This window comes from Lindgomyces ingoldianus (genome assembly GCF_010093535.1).
Source record: "Lindgomyces ingoldianus strain ATCC 200398 unplaced genomic scaffold BDR25scaffold_39, whole genome shotgun sequence".
Lineage (NCBI taxonomy): Eukaryota > Fungi > Ascomycota > Dothideomycetes > Pleosporales > Lindgomycetaceae > Lindgomyces > Lindgomyces ingoldianus.
The window spans coordinates 66,870-86,019 of NW_022985200.1; the positions used below are offsets into that span (position 1 = coordinate 66,870).

The 19,150-nt window shown below is 31.0% G+C and overlaps 1 protein-coding gene across 1 annotated transcript; it reads left to right on the forward strand.

Annotated features, from left to right (window-relative positions):
* The first annotated feature begins 4,230 nt into the window (after positions 1-4,230).
* On the forward strand, positions 4,231-6,883 carry BDR25DRAFT_270370 (chloride channel-like protein 3). The gene is made up of 5 exons (XM_033687205.1): positions 4,231-4,539; positions 4,592-5,368; positions 5,418-5,662; positions 5,716-6,148; positions 6,199-6,883. Exons 1-5 carry the CDS (start codon positions 4,384-4,386, stop codon positions 6,835-6,837), a joined length of 2,250 nt encoding a protein of 749 aa, XP_033542094.1. The 5' UTR covers positions 4,231-4,383; the 3' UTR covers positions 6,838-6,883.
* Positions 6,884-19,150: the final 12,267 nt, after the last annotated feature.

A 19,150-nucleotide genomic window follows, 5' to 3' on the forward strand; every position in this document is an offset into this window, starting at 1 on the left:
GTTAGAGATTAGCATTAGCTATATTAGTGTGTTAGAGATTAGCATTAGCTATATTAGTGTGTTAGAGATTAGCATTAGCTATATTAGTGTGTTAGGGATTAGTATTAGCTACGCTTAGTTACAGGCTGTAATTAGTTACATGCTATAGTTAAATATTATTATTATGTGTCTATTACCTATCTAATACTAATTTGCTAAGCATTATGCTACAACTATTCTTTAACCTAAATAACTTACCTTAATGTACTAACTATTTCTCTAGGTAAGCTTTGCTTTTACAGATTATTTATAAACTATTGTAGTATTTTATTATTTAGCTATTTAGTTAACGTACCTAACGGGTTGGCTAGCCACACAGGTTAGCCAGCTACTTTTGCCAAGCCCCTACCACACTCTACCTATCTACATAATGCCTTAACAACAACACTAGATTAAATCTTCTAAAGAACATTAGATATAGCTTACTTTTTAAGCTTTTAAATAAGACTTAAAACTTTTCTTATAACACGCTATAGCTATTTATAATGTCTCTTACACAACACTAAGTAATTAACGCGCTAGATAGCCTATATAAGTAAAATACTAGCTTAAATTAAGAAATCTAACTAAGCTTAAAAAAAAGTAGTTATTAAGTATATACTTAAGCTTATTACGCGCAGATTTTCTTTTAGGCTTATAGCTATAGCTAATATAGCTAATTTCTTGCGCGTAAAGTGTAATCTAGGCTAGGTTAGCTTAAACTAGCCTAGTATGTAGGTTAAGCACTGCTCTAAGTTTATAATAAAGTTTAATTATAAGTATAATTATAAAAAAGCGCTTTATAAAAATCTAAAAGTTATTTAAAGCTAGTTTTACTTAGTAGCTAATATAAAAGCTAAGTATAGTATTTAGAATAAAAAAATGTATAACTTTAAAAAGTTAAGCTTTATAATAAGCTAAATATTAACTAGAGTAGTTATTATAGCTTTAAAAAAATAAAAATAGCTAAAAGTAATATAGTAAAGTAATAAAAAGTAGACAACAGTTATCTAAAGCATTAATATAATAAAGTAGGCTATTTTACTTTTTATTATCTTTAAAAGCTATTATTACTTTTTAACTTAGTATAAAAAATGAATTTGCTTTAGAACTAGGTTATTATAGTTTTTAAAAATAGCTAAATAATAAATAAGCTTAAGCTATAGTAGTTAAAGCACTTTTATAAGCATATAAAAAAAGAGTTATAAGCGCTTATTAGCCTTTTATTATTAATAGCTATAAAAGCTATAACTTACTTAATTTCTAGTAGCACTATAAAAAGAATAAGATTATTACTATTTATATACTTTTATACTTATTGCACCTTTTATAGCCTTTTAATGTAGGTTGTTTTACCTTTTTAAAGAAAGTATATAAGCGCTAAGCTAAAAATCTTATGCATAACTAAATTACTTATATTATAAAACTTAAGTTTCTACTATGCTTTATACACACCTATAATATAGTAATTTCTTCTAGTAATATTTAAAAAGGGTTTTAAGGCTCTAGTTTAGTCTTATTTAACTTAAAATAAGTTAAAATAGCTTTTAATATCTAGTTATATACTTTATTACTACTACTACTTATTAATAATAAGCCCTAGTAGTTGTAAACCTTAAGTAATACTTTTAAATTTAAGTTATAATTAATGTTTATAAAAGTAAAAATTTAAAAAGATATAGATAGCTTACTAATGTCTATAGTAAAGGCCTTTAAAAAGGGTTTAAAAAGGGTAGTAATTATTACACATAATCTAGTATTAGCAAAAAAAAAGATTATAAAGCTTTAAGCAGTAAATAAGGCTGCTACATAACATAAATTACATAAAAAAAAGCAGATTTAAGTAAAAAAGACTTTAATAGTTAAAAATAAAGTTTATCTAACTACTCTAAGGGAGTTTAGAGCGCATAGTAATAGAAAGAAGCTAAAGACATAAGTATGTGCTAAAGAAAGTAAGCTAAGTTAAAGGCAATATAAGTAGTGTAATTAGACTAGGCATAACTTGCGTATATGTAAAAAAGTAGTAGAAGTAGACTTTAAATAATATCTTATGTTATATTACTTTATACAGGGCTAAAGTAGGCTGTTTTGCGCTAGAATAGAGTAGTTTTAGTAGGGGCTTAGCAAAAGTAGCCGGCTAACCTGTGTGGCCGGCTAACCTGTTAGGTACGTTAACACTTTTTTATTTAAGGTTACAATCTAGCTAGTGCCTGCTAGTAAGGCGCTAATTATTCTCTAGTTAGTAGTAGTAATGTAAGAATTTATACTTTATTAAGGGGTAGTAATTAATGTTATAATCTTAACTTTAAAGAAATGGTGTCTAAAGTACTCTAGGCCTAGGGAGATAATTAGAAGGGCGGAAAGAAGAGAACTTAGCCTTTATACAGGTGTACAGTCTGTTAAGGTGTGGTTACTAGGACTAAGAGGGGTAGCTAACTGTGGTTTGCTCTACAACAGCAGTATAAGGCGCTTAGGTTAAACAGTTCTAGAGTAGAACAAGAGAGGAGGTATATATAGTGTAAGATATATAATTAGATTACTTATTATTAAAAAGTAGTAATACTACTTAGTCTATGTAAAGAATAAACTAACTATTAATTATAGCTTTTAAATAAAGTTAAGATCTTAAACTATATACATAGGGTTGCATGCACTTGCATGTTGTTGCGAGTTGTTGCATGCGACATTCTACAGTACGCCTCGCGCGCGTTTGCGTGCATTAGCATGCAACCGTCCCCTTCCTATTAGACAACGTACTCTGCTGCGCATTGGTCCAGGAGCTTGGTCCATTCCTCGCCCGTTAGGTCACGTGACCTGTCGGGCAGGGAATCAAGGACTTTCCATCCTTGATTGTTCAAACAGTGGGGCACAACTAACTAGTTGCTTACAGTCTAATCGTGGGTCGTAACAAGAAGTCTACATATTACGTCTCTACTGCACTACGCAGTTTACAGTTAGACTAACAGAGATTCCTTTAAAGTACTCTACTCTCTAAATAAACAAGAGTAGAACCTGTTTATACTAGAATAGAAGAAAGTAATAGGCTTAGATAAATAAAGCCTAGAATAAGTAGACTAGCTGCTAGGCGAATGCCTTGTCTAATAGAGACTCTAGAAGGAACATGCAGCAACTTGTAAGAGGTAGTACTAGGATGCTGTACGCTCTTACAGTCTATAGTACAATTCTATAAGTTGCTAGTTATTATATAGACTAGCTACAAGTTAACTTTTAAAAAGGTGTAATTAATGTTTAAGTTTATCTTTATATAGACTAAGTAGCATTCTAGCTTTATAAAGAGCTGCAATACTAGTTGTATATCTTACACTATATATACCTTCTCTCCTGTTTAACAAAAACTGTTTAACTCTACACTCTATACTACTGTCTAAGAGTAAACTACAATTAGGCCTATCTTATCCCTACTCCCCCGCATACCTACTGCCCGCGACCAGACTGTACATCTGGAAGCTCCGCGCCGCTCACCCTCTAACAAACCTATTAGGCCCGCGTACTTGCACCTACAAGTTAGGATTGTAACAGGTTACTAGTTTTAAAAGTTTTCTACTAGTAAATCTAGTGTACATAGATTAAAGCGCTTAAAAATACTAGCATCTAGGATAATCTTATAGCATGCAGCTAGATTATTATTAGAATTTAGTAGTTACTTTACTAAACTTAGCTTTTTTAGTTTCTTTAATATTAAAATTACTAATACTTAGGCTAAGAGTATTAAGTCTGTTTACTGTCTAATATTACTTATGTATTCTTATCTGCTAGCATTAGACTAGTTATATATACTTACTGTTACTTATTGTTAACTAGAAGTTGCCGGTTAAATAGTTTAATAGTGAAGGAAAGAAGGGAGAGAGGCGATTGGTGGACGTATATTAGATGCTGGCCTGTGCGCTAAGCGAGACGTCTGATTATGTCATCCAAGCTTCTGAAAAGGAAGGCTAATACCTGTTCGTCGATAGCAAGACGAACCTGGCAGAACTCCATTCACGAGGGCCTCAAACTCATTTCAATGCTCTGTGATAGGAAAGGGTTCCTGTCTCTTGATTTCTGTATTTCTTGCCGCCAATTGCGATCATGGTTCGTGGTGACTGTTATCTCGACGAAACTGCGGCGTTCGTATTTTCGCCTATCGCGCGGGGGGGGCTGCATCAAAGACTTGTGTTTCCCCAGATCTCCAGCCTCAAGATACACCATCTACAAAAGCAACGTGCAGTGGGACTGCTCTAGATATGGAGCTTCCCTTGAGAACTTCAGACTAATCGCATCTATGACGCACCTCCGCTGACGACTGAATTCCTTCGAGAGCGTAACAGCAGCGAGCCGAACCTCCTGAACCCCAAACCTACGACAATGAGCGAGCCAAACGAGCATACGTCCCTCCTCATCCCTCATGATGAAGAAGGCCAGTCGGTCCGATCGAGAGAGGAAGTGGAATTGGGCCACACGTCGATTGGAGAAAGGCTCTCGTACAACGATTACAGCACCATTGACTGGCTCCATTGTCTGGTACAGGGTCTTATCAGTGCTAAGATCCGTTGGCTAACTAGGGCACCTCCAGGTCAAGGACTCATATCGATTCCGCGCGCTCCACCTCCGTCACGGTACCCGCGCCTCGATCAATCAGCACGTCGACGCCTGCTCAGGCTGGATCGCCGTGTCTTTGATCGGAATAATCATGGCTTTTGTGGCCGTCAGTATTGACATGTCCGTCGCCACAGTTGCTGGTCTAAAGTACGGATACTGTGCTGGAAACCCCCTCGTCAGCAGGGAAGCATGCTGCGAATATGTCCATAAGGAGGGGATAAATTGTGATAGGTTTACGTTGTGGAGCGACCGTTACTGGCCACAATTCGGAATATATGTTGGTTGGGCTGTGCTGTTTGGAATTATCAGTTCCGGTGTGACTATGTTCTCGAAGACAGTGCTTCCTGCGGTTGGCCCAGAGGCCAAGAACCCCAACGGGTACAGTCACTCTAATTCCAATTCCAACTATAACAGGTATGGCCAAGGCAAGTCTCTGTATATGTCTGCTGGATCAGGTATCCCTGAGATCAAGACAATCTTGAGCGGCTTCGTTATTCCACATTATTTAGACTTCAGGATTCTAGTACTGAAAGCAATCGGGGCCGTATTTGCGGTGGCTACTGGGATGTCACTGGGCAAGGAAGGTCCATTCATCCATATTGCAGCTTGTGTTGGTCAACAAGTTGCGAATCGATTTGAGAAGTACAGAGAAAATGCTGGAAAGTGGCGAGAGATCTTGTCTGCCGCGTGTGCTGCAGGGCTGAGCTCTGCTTTTGGTGCTCCTATTGGTGGTGTGCTGTTTGCTTATGAGGTAAATTTGGCATAATTTCACAGCATTTACCATACTAATCATCGGTCAGGAAATATGCGTTCACTTCCCTCGAAAGGTACTATGGAGAACTTTCTTATGCTCAATGGTAGCAGCAATTACCCTAAAAGCCCTTAACCCGCATGGCACTGGAAAGGTTATACTTTTTGAGACTAATTACGGAACATCATATCGGCCTGAGCACTACTTTACATTTATCATCCTAGGCATTTCTGGCGGCTTATGGGGCGGAACTTTTACGATGGCCAATCTCCTGTGGGCAAGGTGGTTCAGAAAGTACGTTCCTAGTTAACTGTTTGCTCTGAGCAGAGAGTACTGACAGTTCCAAGTATCCGACTTATCAAAGGCCGTCCAGTACTGGAGGTCTTCTTCGTTATTATGGTGACAGCAGCTCTCCAATTTCCAAACCCCGTCACTCGAGCACCTGGAGTTGAAATTATTAAGAATCTGCTTGTGAATTGCGCTACCAAGAAGGACACTTGGGTCTGCCGGAACGAGGCTAGAACCGACGGGCGCTGGGATTACATTGCATGGCTTGCATATGGAACTCTAGGACAACTAGCCTCGACCACGATCACATTCGGTCTTAAGGTTCCAGCAGGTATTATTATTCCTGCTCTCGTCGGCGGCGCCCTGTTTGGTCGGCTGGTCGGCCAATGGGTTACGACTATCTCACCTGGTATTTTTGCCATGGTTGGAGCTGGGGCATTCTTAGCTGGTGTCGGAAGGATGACCATCTCACTTTGTGTGATCATGTTCGAGGTAAGATCTCCAGCAAACATTAGTATTCTTACTAATCAAGATACATTCAGCTTACGGGAGAGCTTGAATACTCCCTTCCTCACATGATTGCCATTCTTGTAGCAAAATGGACAGCAGATGCTATCAGCAAGGAATCAGTGTACGATCTCGCACAATCCGTCCTTGGGCACCCCTTCCTGGACACGGAACATGCACTTCGCCTTATCCAGCACGAGCCTTCCGCTACAGTTCAGGCTATACTGCCACCAGCATCTACTATGGCGGAGCTCACAATAGAAGTCCCGAGTAACAACAAGGTACCTCAAAAGGTCCTCAAAGAGCATCTCAACTACCTCCATCGGCGCGGCCTGATGGATGGCGGAATTGTACTGACGCAAAAAGGCGTACTACAAGGCTATATCGCAGAACCTGAACTCGAATATGGCCTCAATGAGTTTGGGAAGGCATTTGGTGAAGATAAAGAGGTTCGACTCTTTGGAGATGTCGATGAGGGTGAGTATGACCTCAGCAACTTCGTCGATCGAACTCCGATAACGATCACCAATACCGCACCCATGGAGTATGCTGTCGAGATATTCGGTAAACTCGGCATTCGATACCTTTGTGTCACTGAAGAAGGTAGTGGGCGATTGGTTGGCTTTGTGATTAAGAAACGATTACTGATATATCTAGATGGGTTAAAAGACTAAGTGGGAGTTTGTCACGGTTAACTTGGACATGCCTCGGACTCTCCCCGGAGAGCCCTCGGCCCGGCCTTGGGCACATGACGTCCTGTCACGTGCCCTAGCACATATATATATCCTCTCACAAACCCCTGAGTCTCCTTAAGGATTTGTCTATTAATACTATCCTGTACCTCTATCTGCGCTTTATGCTTTCTGCTTTACAGTGCTTTTATAATTTAAATCCTTTATACTCTCTTACAAAGACACAGTTAGTTTAAAAAATAAAAGGCTACTTCTACTACTACTTCTTAAGCTCTACCTTAATTAAAAAGCTGTAATAATAATAGCTAGTAGTAGTTGCACACGCAAAAGTAGGGCCACAGCTACTACCCCTTCTAAGGCTGTCCTAGAGACGCCTTATAATAACTCTAGTGCTTAACTTCTTAAGCACCTTACATTCTAGCGCCTTAGCTAAATTCTACTAAATTAGTAAGTATTGTAACGATTCTCAGGAATCGTTCCATCTCGTATCCTCCCGGAACCTCCGAAAGGCCCCCGTATCGGCCCCGACCTCGACCTGGCCCCGACCCCTGCTGTTACCCCTATTCCCTCATGTATTTAGTCGCACCTCGCCCCTGTAGCTAGCTTAGTAGTTTTCTGATATCCTTTCGTACAAGGCCTATAGGTGTTAATGGTATTCCCAGGTTCTGAGTCCCCACGCACTCCTATATGCCTCTAAGTGGATTCCTACCGCATTTAGACCTATTGTCTTGCCTGTGCTGTTACATTATATTAGAAAACTTACTTTTGCTAGTAACAGCCTTATATAATATTGCACTAATTGTTTGTTTAACTACGTCTAAGCTCTAAGACGCGTCTAATTTAGTTTAGGTTGCAATTCTCTACACTGTTATATTAAATTACTTAGTCTATAGACTAGATCCTATTAACCTCTAGTTAACTAAAGCCTTTAGGTTTAGAACTTTCTATCCCCTGTAATTAAGATTGCCTTTAAAAAAGTTGCATAAAGGCGCTAAGGTAGAAACTTAGAGACTACTAATAACCTATTAGAATTAGAGGCAACTGCTAATGTCTAACTAACTACCCTTAAATTCTAGAATCAAAATACGCTCTAGCTAAGCTATACCCCTACCTAATTTAGAGTTAACCCCTAGCAGTATATCTATTAATAATTAGATTACTTAATTATAAGCATAGCTTAAGCAGCTAATCTAGCTAAAAACTGCTAGTTAACCCCTGCTAGCTACTAAATTACCTCTAATAACGCCCTGTACTACCTTTGCTACCTTAAGTGTAAGAGACCTTTTAGGCACCTCTTAGACCTAGCAAATCTACCTTACTAAACATACGCCTAAGATTAAGATCCTTACAGATAGCAAAGAACCTATGTTTAAATAATAGTAAGCCTTTATTATAGACAAACTTAACATTAATTTAGATTACTATTAGAGTAAGCGCGCACACATGGCATTAATATAGAGACATACAGCTAGTATCGCGAAGGATTATCTAGAGCTAGGATACCTAGCTAAATTAAACTAGTTTTAGTTTAAAAGTGTAGAGGATATAATAAAGCTCTTATAAGCTTATTTTATTACTAGTTAGAAAAAGACTAAAGCACAACAAGCATTCTAAACTCTTAGAATAGATAAAGAAGAAGTGTTCTCTACATTTAAAGCGCGCTTTATTAGTGCAGCTATTAAGGGAAGAGTATCCTAGTTAGATTAGTCTTTCTACCTATAGAAGAAGCTTCCCCCTAGCCTATAGGTACTAAATTATAGTTTTAAACATACCTAGGCAAACTTCTTTAAAGCTATAATAGCCTACCTTATAGCGTACAATGTAGAAAAGAGGACCTATAGGAAAGACCTTGTTATCCTATTTAAATTAGCTCTAATTAACAAACTACACCTGCTACCCTAATAATTAATAACTGCATGCGTGGCGTTTAGTTTAGAGGACACTACTAGTAGTGCAAAGGAATACTTAGCAAGGACACTTAGCTAAATTAGACTATTTTTAGTTTAAGAAGGCAGAGGACATAACAGCAATACTTTGTACTATAATTACTACTAATAGGGACTATTAGTTTATAGAGGGGGGGGTAGTGTAATAATTCTTAGGAATTGTTCCATCTTGTATCCTCCTAGAACCTCTAGAAGGCCCCTGTATCAGCCCTAACCTTGACCTGGCCCCAACCCCTGCTGTTACCCCTATTCCCTTATGTATTTAGTTGCACCTTGCCTCTATAGCTAGCTTAGTAGTTTTCTAATATCCTTTTGTACAAGGCCTATAGGTGTTAATGGTATTCCCAGGTTCTGAGTCCCCACGCACTCCCATATGCCTCTGAGTGGATTCCCACCGCATTCGGACCCATTGTCTTGCCTGTGCCGTTACAAGTATAAGAGGTAAAAAATACAAAACACTAAGTCTTTAAGTTAAAAAATAAAGAAGACTTTAAAAACTTTTAAAGACATAGTTAAACTAAACTTAAAAACTTTTTAAGTTATAAGACTTTAAAAACTACTAGTTAGCTTTTTATAAACTACTTATAGTAACTATTAGCAATAGAGGCAAACGCAATACGCTATAGTACTCTTCTAAAGCAGGCTTAAACTAGTTCTACTACTGTTCTAGTCAACTCTTAACTAATAAAGCGTTTATATAGTTACTTTTTATAAAAGCTTTTTAGCTTAAGGCTAAAAACGCATTAAAAGCTAAAATTAGTTAAGCTTATAAATAAACTTAAATTAATTTTATAACTTTTAGCTTATATTTTAAAACTACTTTAAATTAACTCTAATTCTAAGCTAGCCTAAATAAAACTTTAAGTTAGCTATTTAAGATTAAAGCCTTTTTAAAGCTTAGCTTTTTAAAAAAGTCTCTAGCTTTATAGTAAGTAAATACTTAAGCAAGAGATATAAATAGTATCTAAGAATATGTAGACCTTTTAGACAACTTTACTACTTAAACTTAATAAATTATTAACTAGATTTAGTTTAAAGTTTATAAAAACTTAATTAGTTACACTATTAATAAAGGCACTATTAAAACTTAGGCTTAGCTTTAAACTAAAGTATATAAGCTTACTTAAAATTCTTTTTTAATATAGTGTAAAAACTACTAGTACTGTTAGAATATAAAGTAAAAAGTAAGTAATATATTTAACACTTTTATTATCTAGCTATTTTAGTAAAAAAGCTTTTTAAAACACACTTGTTTTTAAACCTCTAATAAAAAGAAACTTTATAAGATTAAAATTACTTTTATATAAAGCTACTTTTTAAAATTTATCTAAAAAAAAATGTAGTGTAATAGCTTTCTTAAGTTTATAAACACTTAGCTAGAGTTTAAGCGCGCTATATATAACACTAAAACTACTACTTACTTTAAGTAAGCTTTAATAACATTTTAGGCTAGCTCTAAAAATACTTTAACTTAAAAAAAAAACAGTTCTACTCTACCTTAAACTCTTAATAAAGGTAAAAAAAAAAAAAAAAAATAAGACTAAAAGCTTACAAGCTAATTACTAAGTAACTAGTAGTTTTTAGTATAAAAAACTAATACTGCTATAATAACATCTTAAAAAACCTTTAATAAATAACGTACTTCATAGGCGAGTCGCTTACACACCCAAGTCGCTTACTTTTGCCAAGACCCCACCCTAACAAACTCTATTATAGCCTATAACAACCCGCTCTAGCACTATATAGTACAGTACAGCCTAGAATATTATTTAGATACTACTTCTGCTTTTTACTTACATGTTTGCGTGTTATGCCTAGTCTAATTGCACTATCTATAGCGCCTTTAGAATAGCTTACCTACTTTAGCTTACACCTACTTCTTTGCCTTCTTTTTATTACTGCGCGCTCTAAACTTCTTTAGAGCTGTTAAGTGTAGGCTTTTCTAAATTATTAAGGTTTTTTCTACCTTAATCTGCTTTTTTTTATGTAATTTATGTTATATAGTAGCCTTATTAGCTACTTAAAGCTTAGTAATTTCCTGTTACACTAACACTAGCTTATATATAATTATTACTGCCTTTTTTAAGACCTTTTTAAACGCCTTAACTATAAAAGTTAGTAAACTATTTATATACTTTTAAATTTTTATTTTTATAAGCATTAATTATAACTTAAGTTTTAAAGTATTACTTAAAGTTTACAACTACTAGAGCTTATTATATATAGGTAGTAGTAGTAATAGAGTGCGCAACTTTATATTAAGGCCTATTATAACTTATTATAGGTTAAAAGGAATTAATCTAGCGCCTTAGAACTTTTCTTAAATATTACTAAAAGTAATTATAGCATTATAAGCTACTTTAAAGCATAGTAAGAACTTTATTTTTATAATATAAGTAATTTAGTTATGCATAAAGTTTTTAGCTTAGTACTTATACACTTTCTTTAAAGAAGTAAAACAACTTATATTAAGTAGCTATAAAAAGTGTAATAAGTAAAAAAGTATATAAATAGTAATAATCTTATTATTTTTATAATATTACTAAAAATAAAGTAAGTTATAGCTTTTATAGCTATTAATAACTAGTAAATAGTAGCTGCTAATAGTACACTTTTTTATATACACATTAAAGTGCTTTAACTAGTCTAGACTAAGCTAATTAGTAGTTTAGCTACACTTAAAAATTATAATAACTTAATTTTAAAGTAGATTTTTTTTTATACTAGTTTAAAAAGTAGTTACTACTTTAAAAGATAATAAAAAGTAAAATAGCTTACTTTTTAGTATTAATGCTTTAAATAGCTATTATTTACTTTTAGTTACTTAGCTAGACTGCTTTTAGCTATTTTTATCTCTTTAAACTTATAATAACTGCTTTAGTAGATATTTAGCTTATTATAAACCTTATTTTATTAAAGTTATATATGTTGTTATTTTAAATACTATACTTAGCTTTAATATTCTTTATAAAGTTAAACTAGCTTTAAATTACTATAAAATTTTTATAAAAAGCTTTTTTATAGTTATATTTACACTTAAACTTTACTTTAAGCTTTAAGTAATACTTAATAAACATATTAAGCTAGTTTATGCTAATATAGCTTATATTATGCTTAGTGTATAAAAAATTAGCTATATTAGCTATAGCTGCTAGCTAAGAGGGAAATCCTTACACATTTAGCTTAAGTATGTACTAAATAATTACCTACTTTTTATTATTATCTAGCTTTTATAAGTTAGCTATATAATTAGCTTAGAAAAGTTATTTAGTGTGTTAGTTACTTATTATCTTTTAAAAGACTCTATAAATAGCTGTAGCGTGTTAGTTAAAAAGTGTTATATTTTATTTAAAAGCTTAAAGTATAAGCTGCATTTAATATTCTTTTAACACATTTAAGTAATGTTATTAGAAATGCATTAGTGTAAAAAAAGTAGTGTAGTAAAGTCTTAGCAAAAGTAAGCAACTTAGGTGTGTAAGTAACTCGCCTATAAAGAACGTTATAAGCTTTACTAAAAAAACTAATTTAACTAAAAAAGTAATAATAGCATAAAAAAGAAGCTTTAGTTATAAATCTTACACGCTTAGAACTAGAGCTTAAATTAAATAGTAAACAGCTTTACATTATAGTTAAAGTGTAGCTAAAACCTTTTAACGTACTTTATAGGCAAGTTGCTCACACACCTAAGTTACTTACTTTTACTAAGACTCTACTATACTACTTTTCCTACACTAATGTATTTCTAATAACACTACTTAAATGTGTTAAAAGAATGTTAAATGTAGCTTACACTCTAGGCTTTTAAATAAAACATAATACTTTTTAACTAATATACTACAGCTATTTATAGAGTTTTTTAAAAGATAATAAGTAACTAATACACTAAATAACTTTTTTAAGCTAATTATATAGCTAACTTATAAAAGCTAAATAATAATAAAAAGTAGGTAATTATTTAGCACATACTTAAGCTAAATGTGTAAGGATTTCCTTTTTAGCTAGTAGCTATAGCTAATATAGCTAATTCTTTACATGCTAAGCATAATATAGGCTATGTTAGCATAAACTAGCTTAATATGTTTATTAAGTATTACTTAAAGCTTAAAGTAAAGTTTAAGTGTAAGTATAACTATAAAAAAGCTTTTTATAAAAATTTTATAGTAATTTAAAGCTAGTTTAACTTTATAAAGAATATTAAAGCTAAGTATAGCATTTAAAATAATAATATATATAACTTTAATAAAACAGAGTTTATAATAGGCTAAATATCTACTAAAGCAGTTATTATAAGTTTAAAGAAATAAAAATAGCTAAAAGCAGTCTAGCTAGGTAACTAGAAGTAAATAATAGCTATTTAAAGCATTAATGCTAAAAAGTAGGCTATTTTACTTTTTATTATTTTTTAAAGTAGTAACTACCTTTTAAACTAGTATAAAAAGAAAAATTTACTTTAGAATTAAGTTATTATAATTTCTAAGTGTAGCTAGACTACTAATTAGCTTAGTTTAGACTAGTTAAAGCACTTTAACATGTATATAAAAAAGTGTACTATTAGCAGCTACTATTTACTAGTTATTAATAGCTATAAAAGCTATAACTTACTTTATTTTTAGTAATACTATAAAAATAATAAGATTATTACTATTTATATGCTTTTTTACTTATTACACTTTTTATAGCTACTTAATGTAGGTTATTTTACTTTTTTAAAAAAAGTGTATAGGCGCTAAGCTAAAAACTTTATACATAACTAGATTACTTATATTATAAAAATAAAGTTCTTACTATGCTTTAAAGTAGCTTATAATGCTATAATTACTTTTAGTAATATTTAAAAAAAGTTTTAAGGCGCTAGATTAGTTTTTTTTAACTTATAATAAGTTATAATAAGCTTTAATATAAAGTTACGCACTTTATTACTACTACTACTTATATATAATAAGCTCTAGTAGTTATAAACTCTAAGTAATACTTTAAAACTTAGGTTATAATTAATACTTATAAAAATAAAAATTTAAAAGCATATAAATAGTTTACTAACTTTTATAGTTAAAGTGTTTAAAAAAGTTTTTAAAAAAGTAGTAATAATTATATATAAGCTAGTGTTAGTGTAATAAAAAATTACTAAGCTTTAAGTAGCTAATAAAGCTACTATATAATATAAATTATATAAAAGAAAGTAGATTAAGGTAAAAAAGACTTTAATAATTTAAAAAAGCTTACACTTAATAGCTTTAAAGAAGTTTAAGGTGCGTAGTAATAAAAAAAAGGTAAAGAAGTAGGTGTAAGCTAAAGTAAGTAAGCTATTCTAAAGGCGCTATAGATAGTGTAATTAGACTAGGCATAACACGCAAATGTATAAGTAAGAAGCAGAAGTAGTATCTAAATAATATTCTAAGCTGTACTATACTATATAGTGCCAGAGCAGGTTGTTATAGGCTATAATAGAGTTTGTTAGGGTGGGGTCTTAGCAAAAGTAAGCAACTCAGGTGTGTGAGCGACTCGCCTATGAAGTACGTTAATAGTAGATTAACTATTTTTTGCAGCTTTTATAACATAGGTGCTAAATTAAACTTAATAAACACTAGCATTATTTAGAAATATAGCCTTTTATATAAGCACTACTATAAAAAGCTTAACATAAGCTTTATTAATAATTACTAATTAACGTACTTTATAGGCGAGTCGCTCACACACCCGAGTCGCTTACTTTTGCTAAGACCCCACCCTAACAAACTCTATTATAGCCCATAACAACCTGCTCTAGCACTATATAGTACAGTACAGCCTAGAATATTATTTAGATACTACTTTTGCTTCTTGCTTACACATTTGCGTGTTATGCTTAGTCTAATTACACTATCTACAGCGCCTTTAGAATAGCTTACCTACTTTAGCTTACACCTGCTTTTTTACCTTCTTTTTATTACTGTGCACTTTAAACTTCTTTAAAGCTATTAAGTATAGGCCTTTTTAAATTATTAAGGTTTCTTTTACTTTAATTTACTTTTTTTTATATAATTTATATTATATAGTAGCCTTATTAGCTACTTAAAGCTTAGTAATTTTTTATTACACTAACACTAGCTTATATATAATTATTACTGCCTTTTTTAAGACTTTTTTAAACACCTTAACTATAAAAGTTAGTAAACTATTTATATACTTTTAAATCTTTATTTTTATAAGCATTAATTATAACTTAAGTTTTAAAGTATTACTTAAAGTTTACAACTACTAGGGCTTATTATATATAAGTAGTAGAAGTAATAAAGTGCATAACTTTACATTAAAGCTTATTATAACTTATTATAAGTTAAAAAAAACTAATCTAGCACTTTAAAACTTTTCTTAGATATTACTAAAAGTAATTATAGCATTATAAGCTACTTTAAAGCATAGTAAAAACTTTATTTTTATAATATAAGTAATCTAGTTATATATAAAGTTTTTAGCTTAGCGCTTATATACCTTCTTTAAAGAAGTAAAACAACCTACATTAAGTAGCTATAAAAAGTGTAATAAGTAAAAAAGTATGTAAATAGTAATAATCTTATTATTTTTATAGTATTACTAAAAATAAAGTAAGTTATAGCTCTTATAGCTATTAATAACTAGCAGATAGTAGCTACTAATAGTACACTTTTTTATATGCGCATTAAAGTGCTTTAACTAGTCTAGACTAAGCTAATTAGTAGTCTAGCTATGCTTAGAGATTATAATAACTTAATCTTAAAGTAGATTTTTTTTTATACTAGTTTAAAAAGTAGTTACTACTTTAAAAAATAATAAAAAGTAAAATAGCCTACTTTTTAGCATTAATGCTTTAGATAGCTGTTATTTACTTCTAGTTACTTAGCTAGACTATTTTTAGCTATTCTTATTTCTCTAAACTTATAATAACTGCTCTAGTAGATATCTAGCCTATTATAAACTTTATTTTATTAAAGTTATATATATTATTATTTTAAATGCTATACTTAGCTTTAATATTCTTTATAAGGTTAAACTAGCTTTAAATTACTATAAAAATTTTATAAAAAGCTTTTTTATAGTTATACTTACACTTAAACTTTACTTTAAGCTTTAAGTAATACTTAATAAATATATTAAGCTAGTTTATGCTAATATAGCCTATATTACACTTAGTGTGTAAAAAATTAGCTATATTAGCTATAGCTACTAGCTAGGGGGGAAATCCTTACACATCTAGCTTAAGTATATGCTAAATAATTACTTACTTTTTATTATTATCTAGCTTTTATAAGTTAGCTATATAATTAGCTTAAAAAAGTTGTTTAGTGTGTTAGTTACTTATTATTTTTTTAAAGGACTTTATAGATAGCTGCAGTGTGTTAGTTAAAAAGTGTTATATTTTATTTAAAAGCCTAAAGTGTAAGCTGCATCTAATATTTCTTTAACACATTTAAGTAGTGTTATTAAGAATGCATTAGTGTAGAAAAGGTAGTGTAGTAGGGTCTTAGTAAAAGTAAGTAACTTAAGTGTGTAAGCAACTTGCCTATGAAGTACGTTATAGTTAAAATTACTACATAATTTTTCTCTTATTTATATAAACAGCAAAGGTACTAATAAAAAAGTTAGCTTTTAAAGATTTTAGTTAGCTAATTTTTTAAGTTATTACTTAATTTTAAAGTATTTTTAGCTATAAGAAGCTAACTTTAAGATCTATTTTAAAAATAGTATATTTAAGTAGTTAAAAAGTAATAACAGTAGAATTTAGTTAGTACTTATTAAAAAGCTTTTAAAAGACTATAGTTTTAAAAAGACTATATATATACTTTACCTTACCTCTTATACTATCTAACTAATAAGTAATAATGTTAGAAAGAAAGCCCTTCTAGAGGAACTGCTTTAGAGACACCCTAAACCTGCTTTATAAGCCCCTAGGCCTAGTAGCAACATAGTGCAGAACATAAAGTACTTTTATTATTAAAGGCTACTCTAGTTAAAGAATTACATACTTAAGATTTAAAGTATTTTTAAAAGTATATTAAAATGTTTTTAAAGCTTCTATATCTTCTTAAAGCTATAGCTTATTACATGGTAGCTAGTATCTATAATAAAGGCTACTACTAGGGTACATAGCTTATAAGTGTTGCCTAAGTACTTTTTAATAATAGTAATAAGTATCTAAGCACAAATAATACTAACAACACTCTAGACTTTAAAAAACTTACATAGGTTCTCTTTAAGTTCTACTCTTAGTAGTACACTTTTAGTAAACATTATATAAATATTTTTAAGCTAAACAGTAAGCATAATTATACTATAAAAATTAAAAAAATTCTAAACTTTCCTATCTATAACCTCTTCTACTATAAACTAGATATCCTGCAGGAATACCTTAATATAGCCTAGAAGAAGAGTTAGATACACCTAAGCAGGTTACCTACAAGTGCTTCTATTCTTTTTATTCTAAAACGAAATAGAACACTGCAACTTTATATTAACTATTAAAGTTTTAATAAAATTATAATTAAAAACTAATACTTTATTTTACTTATAAGTAAGATGTTAGATTACTTATTAAAAGCTAAAGTTTTTATAAAGCTTAACTTTTATAACACCTACTATAGGCTTTGCATTAAAAAAGAAGATAAGTAAAAGACTACCTTTAAGACATAGTATAGGCATTTTAAGTACTTTATTGTGCTTTTTAGCCTAGCTAATGCTATAGCTACTTTTTAGTCCTATATCTGTAAAGATGGGATGGTAAGTAGCACTGATAGCACTGAGAGCAAGCTTTCGGAGAAAGATAGAAGTGTATTGTAAGAGAAACAAATCGCTGCCAAGCCTCGCTTGTTAGGATTCATGCTTATATACAAAGCACAGGTCATATGACCTCCAAACAGGTTAGGTGAGGCTATACTAGCCTGTTCTAGGACATCTAGCCTTACATTATCCCCTCTTATAGTAGTCCTATAGCTTAGAGAATAGAACAGATAATAATAAGCCTAAGTAGCATAATAAAGTGTTATATAATGCTTTAAAGGCTTACTTTTACTTATTTTAGTTAATTTTATAAAAGTTATTTAAAAACAACCTAAAGTTCTTAGGTAAAAGTAAAGTAAAAGTATAAAGTAAAAGTAAAAGTAAAATAGCAGTATATCTTACGCTAGTAAAGTAGTAGTTAGTACAGTATATATAAAGTCTAACTGTCCTAGAAGTCTATCTTCTCTACACCTCTGCCCTCTTTATAAGTTAGAATTTAGAAGGTTCTAAACTTTTTAAGGTAAGTATATTCTAAGCTACTCTAGCGTAATCTAGCGTAAAGAGGTGCTAATAAGCTTTAATAGTTTTATTTTACTTTACTTATGTCTACTTATTACTTAATTTACTCTTAGCTTCTTTTTTTATGCTTAACTTTACTAAATAACTTTAAAATAAACTTTTATAGCCTATTTTATTATAATCTAGCTATAGTTTCTTTTAAGAAAAATTAATTTACTTTTACTAATATAAACTTACACTTTAATCACTTTTATATTTAATATGTTAATAAAATGTCCTATAAGGGCATTATAGATAAGAGTAGTAGCTGTTATAGACTAATAAACAACAAGTTATGTTGTAGCATAAAAGAAAAACAATTAAGTACACTAAGTATGCTTATTACTTTAAATCTAGTAAGAAGTGCTTTAAAGTGTGTATTCTAGTTTCTTTTAGTATATTTATGTACACTCTATCTAGGCTAACCTTAGATAGCTCTCTGTCTTCTTTAAACCTAAATAATAAGCTTTTAAAGACACTATGCTTAATGTTTTAGCTTTTATTAATTTACTTAACCTTACTTAGTTAGCGCAGGCTAATATAATAGTTATGTTATAAGTAAATACTATTATTTAGTTTTTTTAGGCATAAGTCTTCTTATTATAGTATAATCTAGCTTAATTAGCCCTATTCTAGCTCTTAATAGTTTATAGTAAAATAAAATCCTATATAATAACTATCTATACACGCATAGTAGCGTTATAGGTAAAATTGCTAAGACTAGAGTTGTTTTTAAAAAGCGCGCCTACTTTAAAGCTAATATTACTAAGAAAAAAAGAAAAAGTGTAAAGCGCTTAAAAAAACTTTAATAAAAATAAAGCTATAATAACTTTATTTTAAAAAGTAAGTGTACACTATTTTTAACTATTCTAGCGCTACCTAGCATAATAGAAGAAATATAGTGTTAAAGGTGTCTATGTTACTAAAGCTAAGTAATATTATTATATTAATGCTACTAAAGCTGCTAATGCAATCTACTACGTCTTTAAAAAGCATAATAAAGCTAATAATATTAAAAATAAAGCTAGTTAGGATTAAACTTTAGCTAAAAAAAGGTA